We start from the raw sequence: 19,409 nt of genomic DNA, 5'->3' as shown, positions 1-19,409 counted from the left end.
TCTCAGGCTATGAGCTGTGCGCTACGATTGGCCAGCGCTGTCATGAAACTGTCCCAGGCTTTGGAGAGTGTTGCCCTGCCTCTGTTGGAACTACTGTGTGCTCCCCTCGTCTCCCCTCCTAGGTTGCCCAAGGAACTACGTACTCTTCCGCCAGAATTGTCCCCTAGCAACTTGTGAAGCAATTTTTCCACAAGGACTTTCTGGCATTGCACCATTTTGCTCGTCCTCTACACCACAAGAATGAGAGATGAGAAGTTCCCTTTGTAGCGGGGGTCGAGAAGGGTGAACAACCAGTAATAGGTGCTGTCCAAAATGCGTAAAACGCGTGAGTCACAAGAAAGGCAGCCTAACAAAGTCAGCCATGTGTGCCAGAGTCCCAACAGGAAAGACTTTGCTGTCATCATCAGGAGGATCACTCTCAATCTCCTTATCCTCTTCCTCCTCTTCTGCCCACCCACACTGAACAGATGGAAGTAAACTTCCATGGGTACTACCCTCGGTAGCAGAGGCAACCATCTCCTGCTCCTCCTCATCCAATTTGCGATGAGAAGACGAACTGAGGGTGGTCTGGCTATCACTCTGTGTAATGTCTTCCCCCATTGTCACCTCTTCCACATGCAAAGCGTCTGCCTTAATTGTGAGCAGCAAGCGTTTGAGTAGACACATAACTGGGATGGTAACGCTGATAATAGCGTTATCGCCGCTCACCATCTGTGTTGATTCCTCAAAGTTGCGTAAAACCTCACGGAGGTCAGACATCCATTCCCACTCCTCGCTTGTGAATAGCGGAAGCTGACTGGAAAGGTAACAACCATGTTGCAGCTGGTATTCCACTACTGCCCTCTGCTGTTCACAAAGCTTGGCCAACATGTGGAATGTCGAGTTCCAACACGTGCTCACGTCGCAAAAGAGTCGGTGAGCTGACAATTGAAAGTGCTGCTGCAGCGTTGCCAGACCGGCGGAAGCAGTCGATGACTTGCGGAAATGGGCACACACACGGCACACCTTCACCAGTGGCTCAGGCAAATTGGGGTAGGTTTTGAGAAACCGCTGAACCACTAAGTTGAAGACGTGGGCTAGGCATCGGATGTATGTGAGCTTGCCAAGCTCCAAAGCTGCCACCAAGTTACGGTCATTTTAAGACACAACCATGCCTGGTTCTCGGTTGAGTGGCAAAAGCCACAGCTCAGTCTGGTCTCTTATCCCCTGCCACAGCTCTGTGGTGGTGTGCTGTTTGTCATCTAAGCAGATCAGCTTAAGCACGGCCTGTTGATGCTTCCCCACTGCAGTACTACACTGCTTCCAGCTACCGACTGATGGATGACTGGTGCTGCAAGATGATAATTCTGAGGTGGAAGTGGAGGAGAAGGCAGAGGAGGAGAAGTGGTAGCGGAAACCCTGATGGAATTAGGGTCCGCAATCCTTGGCATCGGTAGAACCTGTGCCATCCCGGGGTACGACTCGCTCTGGGCCTTAACAACGTTCACCCAGTGTGCTGTCAGGGAAATGTAGCGTCCCTGGGCAAAAGCACTTGTCCATGTGTCAGTGGTTAAGTGGACCTTCCCAGTAACTGCGTTGGTCAGGGCATGGGTGATGTTACGGTACACATGCTGGTGGAAGGCGGGTACGGCACACCGTGAAAAATAGTGGCGGCTGTGGAAGGCCTCAGTGTCCACAAGCCAAAATGGCAACATTTCCAGGGCCAGTAATTTGGAAAGTTGCGCATTTAGTGCTATGGCCTGTGGTTGGGTGGCTGGGAATTTGCGCTTGCATTCAAATGCCTGGGGTAAGGACATTTGTACGCTGCGCTGGGACACTGAAGTGGATGCAGTCGCTGATGGTGCTTGCGAAGGTCCAGGTGCAGGACGGGAGGCATCTGGCCCTGCGTCTTCGACAGGGGATTGGCCAGCACGTAACACAGGGGAAGAGCAGGCAGTGGTGTGACCCGCAGACACAGATTGTGGACCCAGGTGTTCGGCCCACCTAGTACAGTGCTTTAATGCCATGTGGCGGATCATGCTGGTGGTGGTGAGGTTGCTAGTGTTCACACCCTGGCTCATTTTTGTATGGCACAGGTTGCAAATTACAATTCTTTTGTCGTCCGCACTTTCCTTAGAAAAGCGCCAGACTGCAGAACACCTACCCCTTGGCAAGGGAGATTTCCGCAAGGGTGTGCTCCAGGGAACAGTTGCGGACCTGTTTGGTGTGGCCCTCCTTCTCCCTTTTGCTACCCCACTGCCTCTTTCAGCCTGTTGCAGTGCTGCGGATCCCTCCCCCTCTGTAGTGCTGTCCTCGCTTGGCTTGCCACCTTCCCAGGTTGGGTCAGTGACTTCATCGTCCACCACCTCCTCTTCCACTTCCTCACTCTGCTCAACCTCCTGACTTGAGAAACTAACAACAACCTCAGTTTTCGACAACTGTGTCTCATCCTAATCATCAACCTCTTTAGACACCAATTGCCGTTGACTTATTGGCAACTATGTCTCATCATCATCCACCTCGTGAAACACTAATTGCCGTTCCCCACCAACATCTTCTTGTGACTGTGGATGCTCAAGAGCTGGGGAATCAGGGCACAAGATCTCAGGATCAGGGAGAGGATTGTGTTGACCAGACTCTTGGCTACTGAGACTGGACTTGGTGGAAGACAGGGTGGTGCTTAACCGACTGGAAGCATTATCTGCTGCAATCCAACCGACCACCTGGTTGCACTGGTCTGACTTCGAGAGTGTTGTCCTGCGCCGCCTTGCAAACTGGGACATGGAGCTAGGTATCGTGGATGATTGTTTTTCTTGTGCTTTGGCAGCAGGCAAAGTTTCAATGCGCCCAGGGCCACAGCCTCTGCGTGCACCAGCAGCATCACGGCCACTTCCCTGTCCCTTACTGCTCGGCTTCTTCATATTAAATGTTATATATGCTTGAAAGTATGTCACACGTACAGCAGTGTAGGATTTGCAAAAAAAAAAAAAAAAAGGTATTTGGGATGTGGAAATGTCACACAGGAAATATACCGCAGATAATGTCGCTGATGTCAGAGACGCTAATAATAAATTACAGGGAATGTCACAGGTATTTGGGATGTGGAAACGTTACACAGGAGATGTACCCCAGGTAATGTCACTGTCCGCAGCGGACACAGTCTACGGAAAAAGTACACTGGATGTCAGATTTTTTTTTTGGATGCGCACACGTTACACAGGAGTTGTAGCGCTGTCTGCAGCGTCCTAACTATTGCACGCTATTTAGCGCAGGATTCGCTAAAAATAGATATTGCTGCCACACACAATAGTCCTTAAAGGGACTTTTGGATCTGTAAAGTTTTAGCAATTTAGCGCAGGTTGTGCTAAAAATATATATTGCTGCTGCCACACACAACAATAGTCCTTAAAAGGACTTTTGGTTCTCTGACAAGTTTTTCAACTGAAAAAAAGAAAATTTCACTCCCTACACTATCTTTCCCTTCTTCAACACCGCTTTCCCTGACTAACACTGACCGAACACGAGTCTATATAGCACCCGATGATGCGTTGCGGCCAGCCAATCACTGTAAGGCCAGTAAGCAACATGGATACGACATTACAGTGAGGGTAGTACTTAACTGCACGTTTATTGGCTGCGTAGCAGCCAACAAATGTGCGGGGAGGAGACTCTAGCATTGCGCTGGAGCACATGCAGTATTCTGTCGAATACCGCCATGTGCCGAGCATAGAGATGCTCGAGCCGAAATGGTGTTCAGCCGAGCATGCTCGATCAACACTAATTAAAAGGGGTTTTACAGGTTTTGTAATGCTATGTTCACATGGCTAAAAGATGCGTGATAAAAAACAGTGGCAGATCACTGGGCTGCTCTGCCTTTGAGAACAGCACATTTGTGGCACCAAATACCACAACCTCTCTCAGCCTTTCGCCATTGGTTTTAATGAAGAACAAACTAAAATAACGTGTGAAAGCAATCAGCTGCATAAAGAAATGTAAACATGTGCACATGGTCGCATTTTTCCCATTGAAAATTTATAGACACCTGTCGATCGTGTTTCTGCTGTTTGAAAAAGGTGCAATATGCAACTTTTAGCCATGTGAACACAGTCTAGGAGTGACCCCTGCAAGACCCACATCTTTTTCATTATTAACACAGCTACAGTAGCAAATCTATATGGGCAGCTGTGCCTGGAACTAAAGCTTGACTTAAATGGACTGAGCTGCAGTAATAAGCACAGCTACGAATAAGGCTACCAACACTTTAAAGGGCTTCTGTCACCCATTTAGCCATTTTCAGTATCGGACATTAGCTATTTGCTAATGTCAGTTAAGTCCATATACAGTATAGACCAAAAGTTTGGACACACCTTCTCATTCAAAGAGTTTTCTTTATTTTCATGACTATGAAGGCATCAAAACTATGAATTAACACATGTGGAATTATATACATAAACAAGTGTAAAACAACAGAAAATATGTCATATTCTAGGTTCTTCAAAGTAGCCACCTTTTGCTTTGATTACTGCTTTGCACACTCTTGGCATTCTCTTGATGAGCTTCAAGAGGTAGTCCCCTGAAATGGTCCAACAGTCTTGAAGGAGTTCCCAGAGATGCTTAGCACTTGTTGGCCCTTTTGCCTTCACTCTGCGGTCCAGCTCACCCCAAACCAATCTCGATTGGGTTCAGGTCCGGTGACTGTGGAGGCCAGGTCATCTGGCGCAGCACCCCATCACTCTCCTTCATGGTCAAATAGCCCTTACTTTTAAAGTTTTCCCAATTTTTCGGCTGACTGACTGACCTTAATTTCTTAAAGTAATGATGGCCACTCGTTTTTCTTTACTTAGCTGCTTTTTTCTTGCCATAATACAAATTCTAACAGTCTATTCAGTAGCTGTGTATCCACCTGACTTCTCCTCAACACCACTGATGGTCCCAGCCCCATTTATAAGGCAAGAAATCCTACTTATTAAACCTGACAGGGCACACCTGTGAAGTGAAAACCATTTCAGGGGACTACCTCTTGAAGCTCATCAAGAGAATGCCAAGAGTGTGCAAAGCAGTAATCTAAGCAAAAGGTGGCTACTTTGAAGAACCTAGAATATGACATATTTTCAGCTGTTTCACACTTGTTTGTTATGTATATAATTCCACATGTGTTAATTCATAGTTTTGATGCCTTCAGTGTGAATCTACAATTTTCATAGTCATGAAAATAAAGAAAACTCTTTGAATGAGAAGGTGTGTCCAAACTTTTGGTCTGTACTGTATATATCACTCTTACCTCTTTCTGTGCTGTAATTTCTTTAAAAATCGTACTTTTATAATATGCTAATTACTTCACTACCAGGGCCAGCGAGCGCTCTCCTCCTACCGTTGGCCCTGTCTCCCCATGAAATCCCGCCCCTAAGCGCCGTATAGGTCCTCATTCGGCGCAGGCGCTCTGAGAGAAAGACGCTTTTCCGGGTGTAGGCTGACATCGGCGCAGGCGCACTGCGGAAGGAGCGAGCAAGCGAGCATCCTTCTCTCAGAGCGCATACGCCGAATGAGGACCGGTATGGCGCAGGCGCGGGATTTCATGGGCAGACAGGGCCAACGGGAGGAGGAGAGCGCTCGCTGGCCCTGTCTATCAAGTGGAGGAAGGGGTGTGTTTATAGTCAGAGGATGCGGCGGCTACCAGCAAGTAACTGCCCAAGTTGCTGGTAGTGAAGTAATAAGCATATTATAAAAGTAAGATTTTTAAAGAAATTACAGCACAGAGAGAGGTAAGAGTGATATATATGGACTCAACCGACATTAGCAAATAGCTAATGTCCGATACTGAAAATGGCTAAATGGGGGGGTGACAGAAGCCCTTTAAGGTGTTTCCGAAAAGCTAAAGAGTTTAGAGATTTTGAAAACTGAATGAATAAAACTTACTCATGTACTTTAGCAGAGCTAGCCCTTTCTCTATCACGGCTAGTGCACAGACAAAGAAAGTGGTTGGTTTAAAGTGTAACTGCCATATTTATATATTTTTTTTATTTGCTAGTTTATTAGAGCTAGGCATGTGTACCTGAGTTAGTCTGTAATGATTGCCTGCACTAGGCTTTAGAGTGAGGAGGCGTGTCTCAGTAATCCAATCTGATTGGCTGGCAGGAAGCTATGGGAAGTGAGGAAAGGTAGTTTTTGCCTCAGAGAACTTGCAGAGGAGCCATCTTGAGAAGATCTTCACATTGTATCCAGCCCAAGTGTAGTATGATAGGAGTAATGACTACGCCCCTGTTGCTCCTAAAGGCTCATTTGCATATATCAAAACTTTAATTTTCTCAGCCATGCAGGCACATATGAACATAGGCCCAACACAGATGCCAAGCGGACATGTAATAGGTACAAATCTGCTGACAGATGCCCTGTAACACGATTGAGCTGAAATTAAACCGTATACTGCTAGTGGTGCTTGGTCAATGACCACACAAGCAAGGTGGTACACTTTTTATTTTGGGTTCTGCAGCAGGGTATTTGTTAAGGCAGGGTCACTTTAATATTGGGAGTCATCTCCCTTTGCTAGATATCCTCCTGTGGTATATCATTCCACATTTTTTGGACCTGTGTTTCAGCCAAGGGGAAATCCATCGCCACATCCAGTCCCAGACGCAGTGTGTGGGCAGGTGTCTTCTTTTTGGAACACCATGTCTCCCAAGTCAAAACAGGCTATAGGACTGGTTCTACGATTTCCTAGACATACCGAAGGCTGGTCAATCTTCCCTCCACGAATACCAAATGGAAACAACCATGGTAGCTAATGGCGTCCCATATCATAACATCTGATGTTGGTTCTGGGTTTCTCTGCACTATGCGTGATGGTAGCAGGCGCTCCACAGTCATCCTGTGAACTCTGATGCATTCATCACTGATGCACAGACAGAGGGCAGGAGGGCTAGAAAGTGCCTCATGCCATCATGCAGAGTGTGAAGACACACAAGACCAACACCATCTGTTATGATGTGGGGTGGCTCTAGCTGCCATGGTCATTCCAGTGGTATTTGTGGAGAGAACATTGACCATACGTTCTGGATATTGTGGAAGCAGTCCGACTGCCTCTAATCAGTTAGGAGATGTTGTATTCCAACAAGACAAGGCCCACCCTACACAACCTGTTCTTCAGGGTATCCAGCAGCTCCCCTGGCCACCTTGATCGCCAGATCCATCTCTCCATTGAAAATGGACTGGATGCAGCAATGGGTCTTCCATGCACAGCAGCCAACAACCACCTTGGCTGAACTACATGTCCAAGTTAAAAGGGCTTGTAATGACACACCACAGAAGGATAACCAGCATCTGTACGACTGTTACCAGCTTGTATTGCAGTATGGGGAGATGTCATCCAGTGTTAATGTGATCCTGTCTCAGCATATACCTGCTGCATCACCTTGCTTGTGTAATCATTGGCCAAGCACCTCTAGCAGTTTATACTTTGTCAATCTCCGCTCAGTCACATTAAGTCTTCCAGGTGTTTATTTTTTCCATTCTCTGGTAGTGTAGCTGTCCCCAGTACAATAATCCAACCCCATTCCGCCAGCACTTCTGTAGAACCTGGTGATGCAAATAATGTAGAAGAAATGCTTTTATCAAGCTTTCTATGTGGTCTAAAAGAACACTGGTTTTAGAACAAAACAATAGCTCAAACCACACAAAAAACACTTTATTTTAATGATATTCTACTTAAGGTTTATGATATTACAGGAAACAATATGCATGTTGGAACTAAAGATACAGTAATTCTTCTCAATAAAGCTGAAATGCATAGAGGTTTATCCCTTTCAAGGCATTGCACTGAGCCAGCCAGAATTCTATTCCATTCTGTTGAGGGGAAAGCACCCCAAAACAGTTGTCTATGGATGGCTCTCTGGCTTTGGCTATATTCCATCGTCAAATCCCAAGGCTTGTTAGGAAAGTTAAATCTTGACTCACAGGGAGCCACTTCCAATAGGTGACACTAGTGAGTAGGTTCACTAGTGTCACGGTTACTAATGCAAGTAGAATATCTACAATTCAATCAATCAATTTCACTGTCTAAAATATGTATCCATCATAGGGGTGGGCGATATAGGCGATATGCACAAAATCCATATCGTGGCACAAATTTATATCGCCGGACCGCGATAGGACCACGGAGCGGTAGTGAATGATCGCGCTCTCGGCGCGCACCATGTTCTCCTGAGCCGGCACAGTGGAGAAGGAGGGAGTCCATCCCTCCCCACTGTGCGCAACTGCCGCTGGCCACTAATAAGAACAGAGTAGGAGAAGGAGGGGAGGGACTGTGGCCACTGCGCCACCAATGAATGCCTGAATACCAACGTAGCGTTCATGTGCCGGCCATATCCCGGCCCCTATGACTGCACGCTGCGATCCGCCGCAATTAACCCCTCAGTTGAGGGGTTAATCGGGCAGATCACAGCGTTCTGTCAGAGGTCGGGTGCCGGGAATGTTCTTCAGTCGCTGCATTGGTGGCAGTGGGCAGTTCCGATCGAAGTCCCAGCAGTGTAATGCTGGGGCTCCGATCGGTTACCATGGCAGCCAGGAGTCACGCTACTGAAGTCCTGGCTGCCATGGTATGTTAGTGAGCAGCATTATACTCACGTGCGCCGTGGCCGCCGGTCGCTCCTTCTTCTGTCTGTGCGGCGCATTGCTAATGCTTATAGCATTAGCAATGCGCCGCACAGACCTATGAGAAGGAGCGCCCCGGCGGCCGCGTCGCACGTGAGTACAATGCTGCTCACTAACATACCATGGCAGCCAGGACTTCAGTAGCGTGACTCCTGGCTGCCATGGTAACCGATCGGAGCGCCAGCATTACACTGCTGGGACTCCGATCGGAACTGCCCACTGCCACCAATGATGGGGGGGAGGAGGGCGACCCTATGGCCACTGCCACCAATGATTATTACTGGAAGGGGGGGGGGGGGGGACTGTTTGAGTTACCAGAGGGGGCTGATCCGAGGGAGAGGCTGGGGGGCACATCAGGGGCTGGGGGGCACATGAGAGGCTGGCTGCCATGGTCAGCTCCCTACTGTTGTGTGCACAAAGCACAGGGCAGCAGAGAGAGTGTAAAGTCCTATTCACCCTAACAGAGCTCTATTAGGGTGAATACGACAAGGGTTCTAGCCCTTAAGGAGGCTAATAGTTATTAAATAAAAAGTTTAAACCCCCCCCCAAATATAGAAAGCGATATATACAGTGGGGGAAATAATTATTTGACCCCTCACTGATTTTGTAAGTTTGTCCAATGACAAAGAAATGAAAAGTCTCAGAACAGTATCATTTCAATGGTAGGTTTATTGTAACAGTGGCAGATAGCACATCAAAAGGAAAATCGAAAAAAAAACTTTAAATAAAAGATAGCAACTGATTTGCATTTCATTGAGTGAAATAAGTATTTGAACCCCTACCAACCATTAAGAGTTCTGGCTCCCACAGAGTGGTTAGACACTTCTACTCAATTAGTCACCCTCATTAAGGACACCTGTCTTAACTAGTCACCTGTATAAAAGACACCTGTCCACAGAATCAATCAATCAAGCAGACTCCAAACTCTCCAACATGGGAAAGACCAAAGAGCTGTCCAAGGATGTCAGAGACAAAATTGTAGACCTGCACAAGGCTGGAATGGGCTACAAAACCATTAGCAAGAAGCTGGGAGAGAAGGTGACAACTGTTGGTGCGATTGTTCGAAAATGGAAGGAGCACAAAATGACCATCAATCGACCTCGCTCTGGGGCTCCACGCAAGATCTCACCTCGTGGGGTGTCAATGGTTCTGAGAAAGGTGAAAAAGCATCCTAGAACTACACGGGAGGAGTTAGTTAATGACCTCAAATTAGCAGGGACCACAGTCACCAAGAAAACCATTGGAAACACATTACACCGCAATGGATTAAAATCCTGCAGGGCTCGCAAGGTCCCCCTGCTCAGGAAGGCACATGTGCAGGCCCGTCTGAAGTTTGCCAATGAACACCTGAATGATTCAGAGAGTGACTGGGAGAAGGTGCTGTGGTCTGATGAGACCAAAATAGAGCTCTTTGGCATTAACTCAACTCGCTGTGTTTGGAGGAAGAAAAATGCTGCCTATGACCCCCAAAACACCGTCCCCACCGTCAAGCATGGGGGTGGAAACATTTTGCTTTGGGGGTGTTTTTCTGCTAAGGGCACAGGACAACTTATTCGCATAAACGGGAAAATGGACGGAGCCATGTATCGTGAAATCCTGAGCGACAACCTCCTTCCCTCTGCCAGGAAACTGAAAATGGGTCGTGGATGGGTGTTCCAGCACGACAATGACCCAAAACATACAGCAAAGGCAACAAAGGAGTGGCTCAAGAAGAAGCACATTAAGGTCATGGAGTGGCCTAGTCAGTCTCCGGACCTTAATCCAATCGAAAACCTATGGAGGGAGCTCAAGCTCAGAGTTGCACAGAGACAGCCTCGAAACCTTAGGGATTTAGAGATGATCTGCAAAGAGGAGTGGACCAACATTCCTCCTAAAATGTGCGCAAACTTGGTCATCAATTACAAGAAACGTTTGACCTCTGTGCTTGCAAACAAGGGTTTTTCCACCAAGTATTAAGTCTTTTTTTGTTAGAGGGTTCAAATACTTATTTCACTCAATGAAATGCAAATCAGTTGCTATCTTTTATTTAAAGTTATTTTTTCGATTTTCCTTTTGATGTGCTATCTGCCACTGTTACAATAAACCTACCATTGAAATGATACTGTTCTGAGACTTTTCATTTCTTTGTCATTGGACAAACTTACAAAATCAGTGAGGGGTCAAATAATTATTTCCCCCACTGTATCGCACATGCTTAAAATTATATTGCAATATAGATTTTAGGCCATATCGCCAACCCCTAATCCATCACAGCCCTTGCTCTACAGTTGGGACACCAAATGCAGCTTGGAAAGTCTCTTGATATTGTGGGGTCTTTATACAAGGGCATTAAAGCAGCTATCTGACGAACAGAATTTACCAAAGAACCACAGGATAGCAGGTACATAAAGAATCTCTGTGGGTCAGACTGCTGAGAACCCTACTGATATGGACTATTTGCAAAATGTACATCTTTATATACTCTGATCAGCCACAACACTAAAACCACTGACAAGTTAGGTTAAGAACAGGGGTCATCTAAAAACCATGGCACCTGTCAGGTGGTGTGATATATTATGCAGCAAGTAACCAGTCACTTCTTGAACTGGAATGTGTTAGAACAGTGATGCCCAACCTACGGCCCCGGCAAATTGTATATGTAGTTTATCATGTTTTAATACTTTTAAAAAAGAAAAACCTTTTTAAAAAAAATTAAATTCATCTTTGCAACACCACATTCTGAGGCCCATAACTTTTGTATTTTTATCTACACGGCTGTCTTTTTTTTTGTAGGACGAGATGTACTTTTTATTGGCACTTTTGGGGTACATACAAGTTTGATAACTTATTACATTTTTTAATGTTTATTTCTTAATAATTAAAAAAATATATAAATTTTAAACGGTCATTTTTAGTCCCCTGAGAAGACTTGAACATACGATTCTCTCAACAAGGATACACAGTTTACTATTGCAGTCTATGGGATCTTTACTGGCTGCCTATTAAGCCTCGCCATGGGCAGGGCTTAAAGGCAGTCTGTTATGGAGGGCCTGGGAGCCTTCACAAGGCTCCAGGCTGTCATAAAAAAAAAAACTAAGAAACACACACACAATCATAACCCCACAATTTAGCCCTGGGGTATCAGATCGGAGGACACAGGGAGCCTCCCCTTCTCTGTGTAATCACTCACATGCTGTGGTTGCTATTGAATGCAGCATCTAAGGTGTTAAGTGAAGGTGAAAATGGCGCACGACTCTCTTGCTATTTGAACAACGCTTCCCGCATAGCTGATCCGGTTCAACTCTTTTGCCATTTGAACCAATTCCTCTCGCATAGCTGATCCAGTCAAATCCAACTTCGCTCACCAAGATAAGTATATATTGTATATTCTATACTATTGATACGAATAGAGGTGTGCTCACTAGTTTTCTATCGCATGGGACGCCACGAAAGATGTACATTGTATTCAACAGTAACACCTCACTGTGAACGAACTAACAGTCAGCATAACCAATTAGATATGCTAGTACTATTGACAACAAGGACATCTCTATATGGACATAAATTACTTTTATAAGTACGGCTATAATTTGGACACAAAAACTGTGATTTACAAGTGAACTTAGGATACAAGGGATAATAGAAATACGAGATAATTATATCTGTGACTTATGATATTTAATATGTGCTAAAACTGTCTGATGTTCCGCTGTATTGCCCAGATAATTAATTATCAACATTAATTACCAACACTAACATATTGCTGCTATTTCAAACTTGGGCAAGACATCGATTCATCAGAGGTCTCTCTGCATTGTTTTTATTTTTTATATGTTTTTTATTTTTCAATTTTTTAACCTTATAGCCGCTTTATCTAATTATTGTTTTATTAAGACTCAACAAATGTGTATTTCTGTTACTTCCATGGGATTCCGACTGCATGAGTGCCCATCTAAATATATACACTGTTTTTCTAAAAACATTATTGAAGGTGCATCAATAAGGGTATTTTCACACTTGCGGCAGGACGGATCCGACAGGCTGTTCACCATGTCGGATCCGTCCTGCGGCTGTTTCGCCGTGCCCCCGGGCCGCCGCTCCGTCCCCATTGACTATAATGGGGACGGGGGCGGAGCTCCGGCGCAGCACGGCGGTGCACGGCTTAAGGCCGCCGGACTAAAATTACTGCATGTCAGGTTTTTTAGTCCGGCGGCCTTCTCCGTGCACCGCCGTGCTGCGCCGGAGCTCCACCCCCATCCCCATTATAGTCAATGGGGACGGAGCGGGGGCACGGCGAACAGCCACAGGACGGATCCGACATGCTAAACAGCATGTCGGATCCGTCCTGCCGCAAGTGTGAAACTAGCCTAATAGATTGGAGCACCACTTCCTTCTCTAGTGAGGGGTGAGCCGTCCTATATAGATACAAAATATCCCAGAATATTGTTTGAATCAAGTTTTATTTCTAATAGGCTCATACTTCCTCATCATCATTGTTACAGGCAGGAACACTATGAAAGAGAACATATGATCCACCTTTGACAACAGGTGATGGTGATAGCTTACTACTCTCCCTCCCCACACAATGACCTCTGTAAAAGTCAGACAATGTTCCCTCTAATAATTGTGGTCATTAAATAAAGCCTAAAGACGCTTTGATCAAGTGAGATCACAGCATCTAAAGGGCTACGGAACGGACATACTGATGCGGACAGCACATGGTGTGCTGTCCGCATTTTTGGCGGACCCATTGAAATGAATGGGTCCGCATCCTATCAGCAAAAAAAACCGGAAACAAAATACGGTCGTGTGCATGAGGACTTAGGCTACTTTCACACTAGCGTTCGGGGCTCCGCTTGTGAGCTCCGTTTGAAGGCTCTCACAAGCGGCCCCGAACGGATCCGTACTGTCCTAATGCATTCTGAGTGGATGCGGATCCGCTCAGAATGCATCAGTCTGGCACCGTTTGTCCTCCGCTCCGCTCAGCAGGCGGACACCAGAACGCAGCTTGCAGCGTTCGGGTGTCCGCCTGGCCGTGCGGAGGCAAACGGATCCGTCCAGACTTACAATGTAAGGCTACTTTCACACTAGCGTTCGGGTGTCCGCTCGTGCGCTCCGTTTGAAGGGGCTCACGAGCGGCCCCGAACGCATCCGTCTGGCCCCAATGCATTCTCAGTGGAGGCGGATCCACTGAGAATGCATCCGCCTGCCAGCGCTCAGCCTCCGCTCCGCTCAGTGAGCGGACACCTGAACGCTGCTTGCAGCGTTCGGGTGTCCGCCTGGCCGTGCGGAGGCGAGCGGATCCGTCCAGACTTACAATGTAAGTCAATGGGGACGGATCCGCTTGAAGATGACACCATATGGCTCAATCTTCAAGCGGATCCGTTCCCTATTGACTTTCAATGTAAAGTCTGAACGGATCCGCTCAGGCTACTTTCATACTTAGAAAATTTTCTAAGTTTTAATGCAGACGGATCCGTTCTGAACGGATGCAAACGTCTGCATTATCGGAGCGGATGCGTCTGATGAAACATCAGACGGATCCGCTCCGAACGCTAGTGTGAAAGTAGCCCAAGTCAATGGGGACGGATCCGTTTGAAGTTGACACAATATGGCTCCGTTTTCAAACGGATCCGTCCCCCATTGACTTTCAATGTAAAGTCAAAACGGATCCGTTTGCATTAACATGAACAAAAAAAAAAAAAATATTTTTTGTTCATGGTGATGCAAACGGATCCGTTCTGAACGGATCTAAGCGTTTGCATTATAGGAGCGGATCCGTCTGTGCAGATACCAGACGGATCCGCTCTGAACGCAAGTGTGAAAGTAGCCTAAGTCTGAATTCAGGCCAGCAATCATTTCCAGTGAAAATCTGACAATGGCAGGCTGCTTCAAACTGTTGTGTCAGATTTTCAGTCGGCAGTGGACAAGACTTTACCAATGGGATCATTTTGCCTGGATTTCCCCTTAGACAGGTGTGTATTATACAGTAGTGTCTATCACACACCTATCTGGAACTGCATTGAAAGCCTCGGGAAGTTATGGTGCTGGCAACAGTAAAATCAGAACAGCACAACTCCTCTCATTGTATTGTAAAACTCTGTGTGATGTCTTCCAAATTCTCAAAAAATAATCTGTAAAAACACCAAACCGTAAAAAGCAGGAAATCCTTTCCGATTAGCAACTGCATATCTGTCTGATTGACAGATACAGATAGAGGCTCACATGTCCAATTCATATCAGAAGCCACCACTCTGCAGCCGTCAGAAGAGTAATGAACGTCTCTATTTCCCACTGGGTCCAATGCAATGAATAACTATTCACCATCCATAAGACAGTAACAGTACCAATACCAAGACGCTACTAATCATAAAACCCAGTTCACAGTAGGGTAATAGGAGATGGTAGGTTTTAAAGCTGGGCATTAGATAAAGGTCATCTAACCCCGCTGAGATCGGTGAGACTGGACGACTATCTGATGTGCATCGGGGCCTCCTGGATATCCCCTAAGGGCAGATGAAGAGTTCAGCATGTAGGATTTCAACCGCTTGATCCTTTTGTTCTCGGGAAAATAGATCGCTGCCACAGGTGCCCCTCTCACCTTTCAGGACACATGCATCCTCAGCCAAACATGCAACTGGAGGAACTGGGAGGAATAAACAATGATTCGGCCAACAGCTATCCAATAATTATGGCTGGCCTAGTACAGGACAGATAGGAGCTGCTCTTCCTACTCTTCTACTGGTCATGAAGAAGAAACTATGGTCAATCAAATTAAGTAATCTAGTTTTTAATTTGCAAGCATTTCGAATAATATCTATTGACACCAACATGTAATGACTGTAATAACAGAATACATGCAAAAAGTACAACAAAAAGTGATCAATATCTGTAATATAAAGCAATACAAATCAACCACTGTCCATCTGCAAAATCCAGGATTAGAGGCAGCTAGCAAAGCCACAAGTGCAGTATTAGGAAATCAAAATAGTTTTTGTCACTTACATATGTGGTAAAAAAAGAAGTCTATAAAGAGTCATTAAGTGTACATTAAAGGGGTTGGTCCATCTCAGATATTGGAGGTATATCGCTAGGATATGCCATAAATGTCAGAAACGGACCACTTTAACCCATTCTCGGACCTGCAGTTATCTCCAGAAAGAGTCGCCAGAAGTGACTAAGAGGGCACCGCGCATGCCCAGACACCCTCTATGGGAGCTGTGAAACTAGTTGAGTGCTGGCTTGGCTATTTCTGGCAGCCCCATAACAGTGAATGGAGAGGACACAGATACAGGCGAGTGCAATGGTGAAGCTCAATGGCCTGCACTCTACACATCAGCAGGCACACTACAGTGACTCAAGGGCGCCTGCTGAGCTGAGCTGTCACTGTGGGGAGTGGGGGAAACCCCCCACCGTGCGGTGTCAACAGAAAAAGGGAATCAGCCTGGCCAAAAGGAGTTATAAGGGAGCAGGTCACCTCCTACCGCGTCCCTAATCCTCTCCTCGACTCCTCACCGTATGAGCGGACCCCGATGGTGGGACGGCTCATACACTGGATACCTGGTATCCTGAGTCGCCCTGGAAATCCCTCACATAGGAGCAGGGGAGAGACTACCTGTTCATCCACAACACGGAGGAACAGGAGTCTCTAACTAACGCCAGGCTGCAAGGAGGGGAAACGCATACAGCTAAAGGAGATGGCAGGTAAGTGAAACCAGTAACACACTTACCTGCCACCTCCTTTAGCTGTATGTGTTTCCCCTCCTTGCAGCCTGGCCTTAGTTAGAGACTCCTGTTCCTCCGTGTTGTGGATGAACAGGTAGTCTCTCCCCTGCTGCTAAGTGAGGGATTTCCAGGGCGACTCAGGATACCAGGTATCCAGTGTATGAGCCGTCCCACCATCGGGGTCCGCTCATACGGTGAGGAGTCAGGGACAGGATTAGGGACGCGGTAGGAGGTGACCTGCTCCCTTATTACTCCTTTTGGCCAGGCTGATCCCCTTTTTCCTTTGACACCGCACGGACACTCCCCGCCGTGACAGTATGACCACAAGGGTGGCCCTCACTGGATAGATGGAACAAGCCAGGAACCGTGAACCACCAGCATACACCAAGGCTGGAGGAACCAGGAGCTTCAGGCATCCAGCAGAGACTAAATAGCCCAAGCAGCCACACCCACAAACACATAAACCCAGTGTTCACAAAAAACTAGGAAGGGAGATAACCCTTCCAACACCAGGGCACCAGCCACCAAACAGCCCAGAGAAACCGCACTGAACGCTGCGTCCACCTCAGACACGGTTCACAGCAGGTCGCCGCCGGCATGCATCCCCAACCAGCACACAGCCAGTACACCAAGAAATGCAGCCAGCACACAACACCAGCAACAGAACCACTGAGGAATGGACGAGGAGGGACGCAAACACCAGTGACGGTTCACACCAACTGCGACCAACTGTCACAGGGAACCGCACTATTAACAGCGTCTCGCATGTGCGCCAGAAAATGGGCAGGCGACACATGCTGGGCCCTCTTCCGAAGTCTCCAAGCAAGGAGCCATTGTGGTCATACTGTCCATTGCTTACCCCTTAGTGTCCGTTTCCTGTACCCTTCCTCTCTGGTTTTGTTGTATGTCTAGTGTGGTGTGCCATGTCTGGTATTTATGGTGTTATGACCAGCATGGCTGCTTGACGTGTTCCTTTTGGTGTGTATATGTTGCTCTGGAAGTGGCTTGCTTTCCCGGAGGGGCTTAAGCAAAAGCAAGACTGTGTGCTTCCCAGCCTGGATCCTCCATGCATCTTGTAGCCGCAGGGAGGTCCGGGTTGTCGTTTGTGCCTTCATTCCATCTCGGCTGCGGCAGGTAAGTGTTGATAGCATTTGTTGTTTTGCTGTGCTATTTACATGCCGTACTGTTTCTCTTAAAGTCTTGCACCCTGCCACCTACTGGGCCTCTGGAGACGTCTGTCATCTGTGTCGTGGTTGAACAGGTGTTCTCTGCCCTGTCACCAGTTGTAGGGAAATGCAGGGATTCCTAGACTTCTAGGCATGTCGGTATGAGTCCCCTTACCTTTGAAGGGGGCTCATACAGCTAGGAGACTAGGGCCTATTGAGGGAAATTTTAGGAGGTGACCAGCTCCCTTTTCCCTGCATTGCAGCCCGGTAGCCTAGGACATTGCGCAATGGGGGTTTCCCCTACTCCCATCCGTGACATGAGCATGGGAATGCACAAGCCGGGGTGTGCTCTTTGACTGAGCTCAGCAGACACAATGCAATGATACCATCATGCCTGGGCAGAGTACGATGTGCAGCATTAAAAATCAGGGGAATAGGGCTGGGTGAGAATAACTTTTTTTAAAAATATTTTATAAACACAATACCGGGGGTAATAAGGGGGCAGCACGTGAGGCACTGAGAAAGCAGCAGTACTGTAAGGGGCACTAACAGGGTATTCTATTGTAAAGGGGACACTAAGGGGGCATATCTACTGTGTGGAGCACTTATTAGGCATAACTACTCTGTTGGACACTAAGGGGGAATTAATACTGTGGGGGCACAAGCAGGACTGGGTGTGTATAGACAGGCATTGGGCAGAGTTAGAGACATGGATTAGTGTTAAAAAATTGCTGCTGCTATCCCTTCTTTAGGTGTTTCAAAAGATGGGCGGTAGGGCTTATTCACACAACCATAAGGGTTTTCTGATCCACGACCGCAAAACACAGTTATCAGCTGTGTGCTCGGCACATCATAGTGTGGACCCATTAACGTGTCATATCTTTTGCGATGTGGTCACTCAGTTGCAGAAGCACATGGAAGCCCTTTCATGTGCTTCTGCATCTGGGTTGCCACACCGAAAAAGGTAGGACAAGTCCTATACTTCAACACAACAAGCGGAGCATGGACCTATTGAAGCCAATGAGGTAACCGTGTTTGCAGACGGCAAAACACTTCTAGTCGTGCATGGTTTGGATTCTAACTGCCAAATCCTATGTTCTCTTTTGAAGAAGAGTGGTCTGGCAACATCCTACTAAACTGAATGAACCTTCTAAAAGAATGCCATACATATTCAACAGCTGTCAGATAAAAGCTGGTTTGGCCGGTAGTTGCTCTTCCGGACTCAAGATCGGCTCTCTAGGGAGTCAGCAAATCCTCCATACACATAAGTCAGACCGTCCTGTTGGGTTTGACCAACTTTGCTCTTACTGTATGTGTATGGGCTTCTCTAAGTACAATGAAAAATACAAAACTGTTTAGGGTTTGTAGACCACAAGAGATTTTTCCTATGGGACAGCTTTAATATCTGGGGTTGTGTCAGATATTGGTCACCTATAGGTCATCAGTATGAAAATCGCAGAAAACCTCTTAAATGCCAATTTTGTGCATGTTCTTCACACTCACCTGTGACTGGTGCATCAATGTCAAGCAAATTTTTTTCCAAACGAAGAATTGAAGCTCCTTCGGTTATAATTCGAAGAGAGACACTCTCCTCAAGTCTTCCTTCTTTCATTAAGTGAGCTTTTAATACGTCTACCCGGGGCTTGCCATCATTATCAAATACTTCTTTTGCAGTGAGCCTATGGTTTGGCGGAAATGGTACAGCTAGAAGAGAAAATGGGAGAAAGAACCTGTTAATCTAACCTGTACAATGTAATCATCAGAAAGATATAGTTTTCTTTTTTTTACATATACCACTGTATTTGAGTGCTCAGTATACCAACTATTAGGCAGTAAGCAAAAATGAATGCCAAGAGCTTGCAAGTTAAGGGTGCGTTCACACGATTGCATGTATTTTGCGGTCCGCAAAATGCG

At 46.6% G+C, this 19,409-nt stretch overlaps 1 protein-coding gene across 4 annotated transcripts in view; it reads right to left on the bottom strand.

The window, feature by feature from the left end:
* Nucleotides 1–19,409, bottom strand: part of PPP3CA (protein phosphatase 3 catalytic subunit alpha) — a 242,511-nt gene that overhangs the window by 94,374 nt on the left and 128,728 nt on the right. For all 4 annotated transcript variants that reach the window (XM_040418212.1, XM_040418214.1, XM_040418213.1 and 1 more), the window contains exon 2: nt 18,999–19,199. In XM_040418212.1, coding sequence (XP_040274146.1) covers nt 18,999–19,199 — 201 coding nt within the window. The remainder of the gene's footprint in view (nt 1–18,998; nt 19,200–19,409) is intronic.

Source organism: Bufo bufo, chromosome 2, assembly GCF_905171765.1.
Source record: "Bufo bufo chromosome 2, aBufBuf1.1, whole genome shotgun sequence".
Lineage (NCBI taxonomy): Eukaryota > Metazoa > Chordata > Amphibia > Anura > Bufonidae > Bufo > Bufo bufo.
Note: the sequence above shows the minus strand (reverse complement) of the source record. Positions and strands in the feature narration are given on the sequence as shown.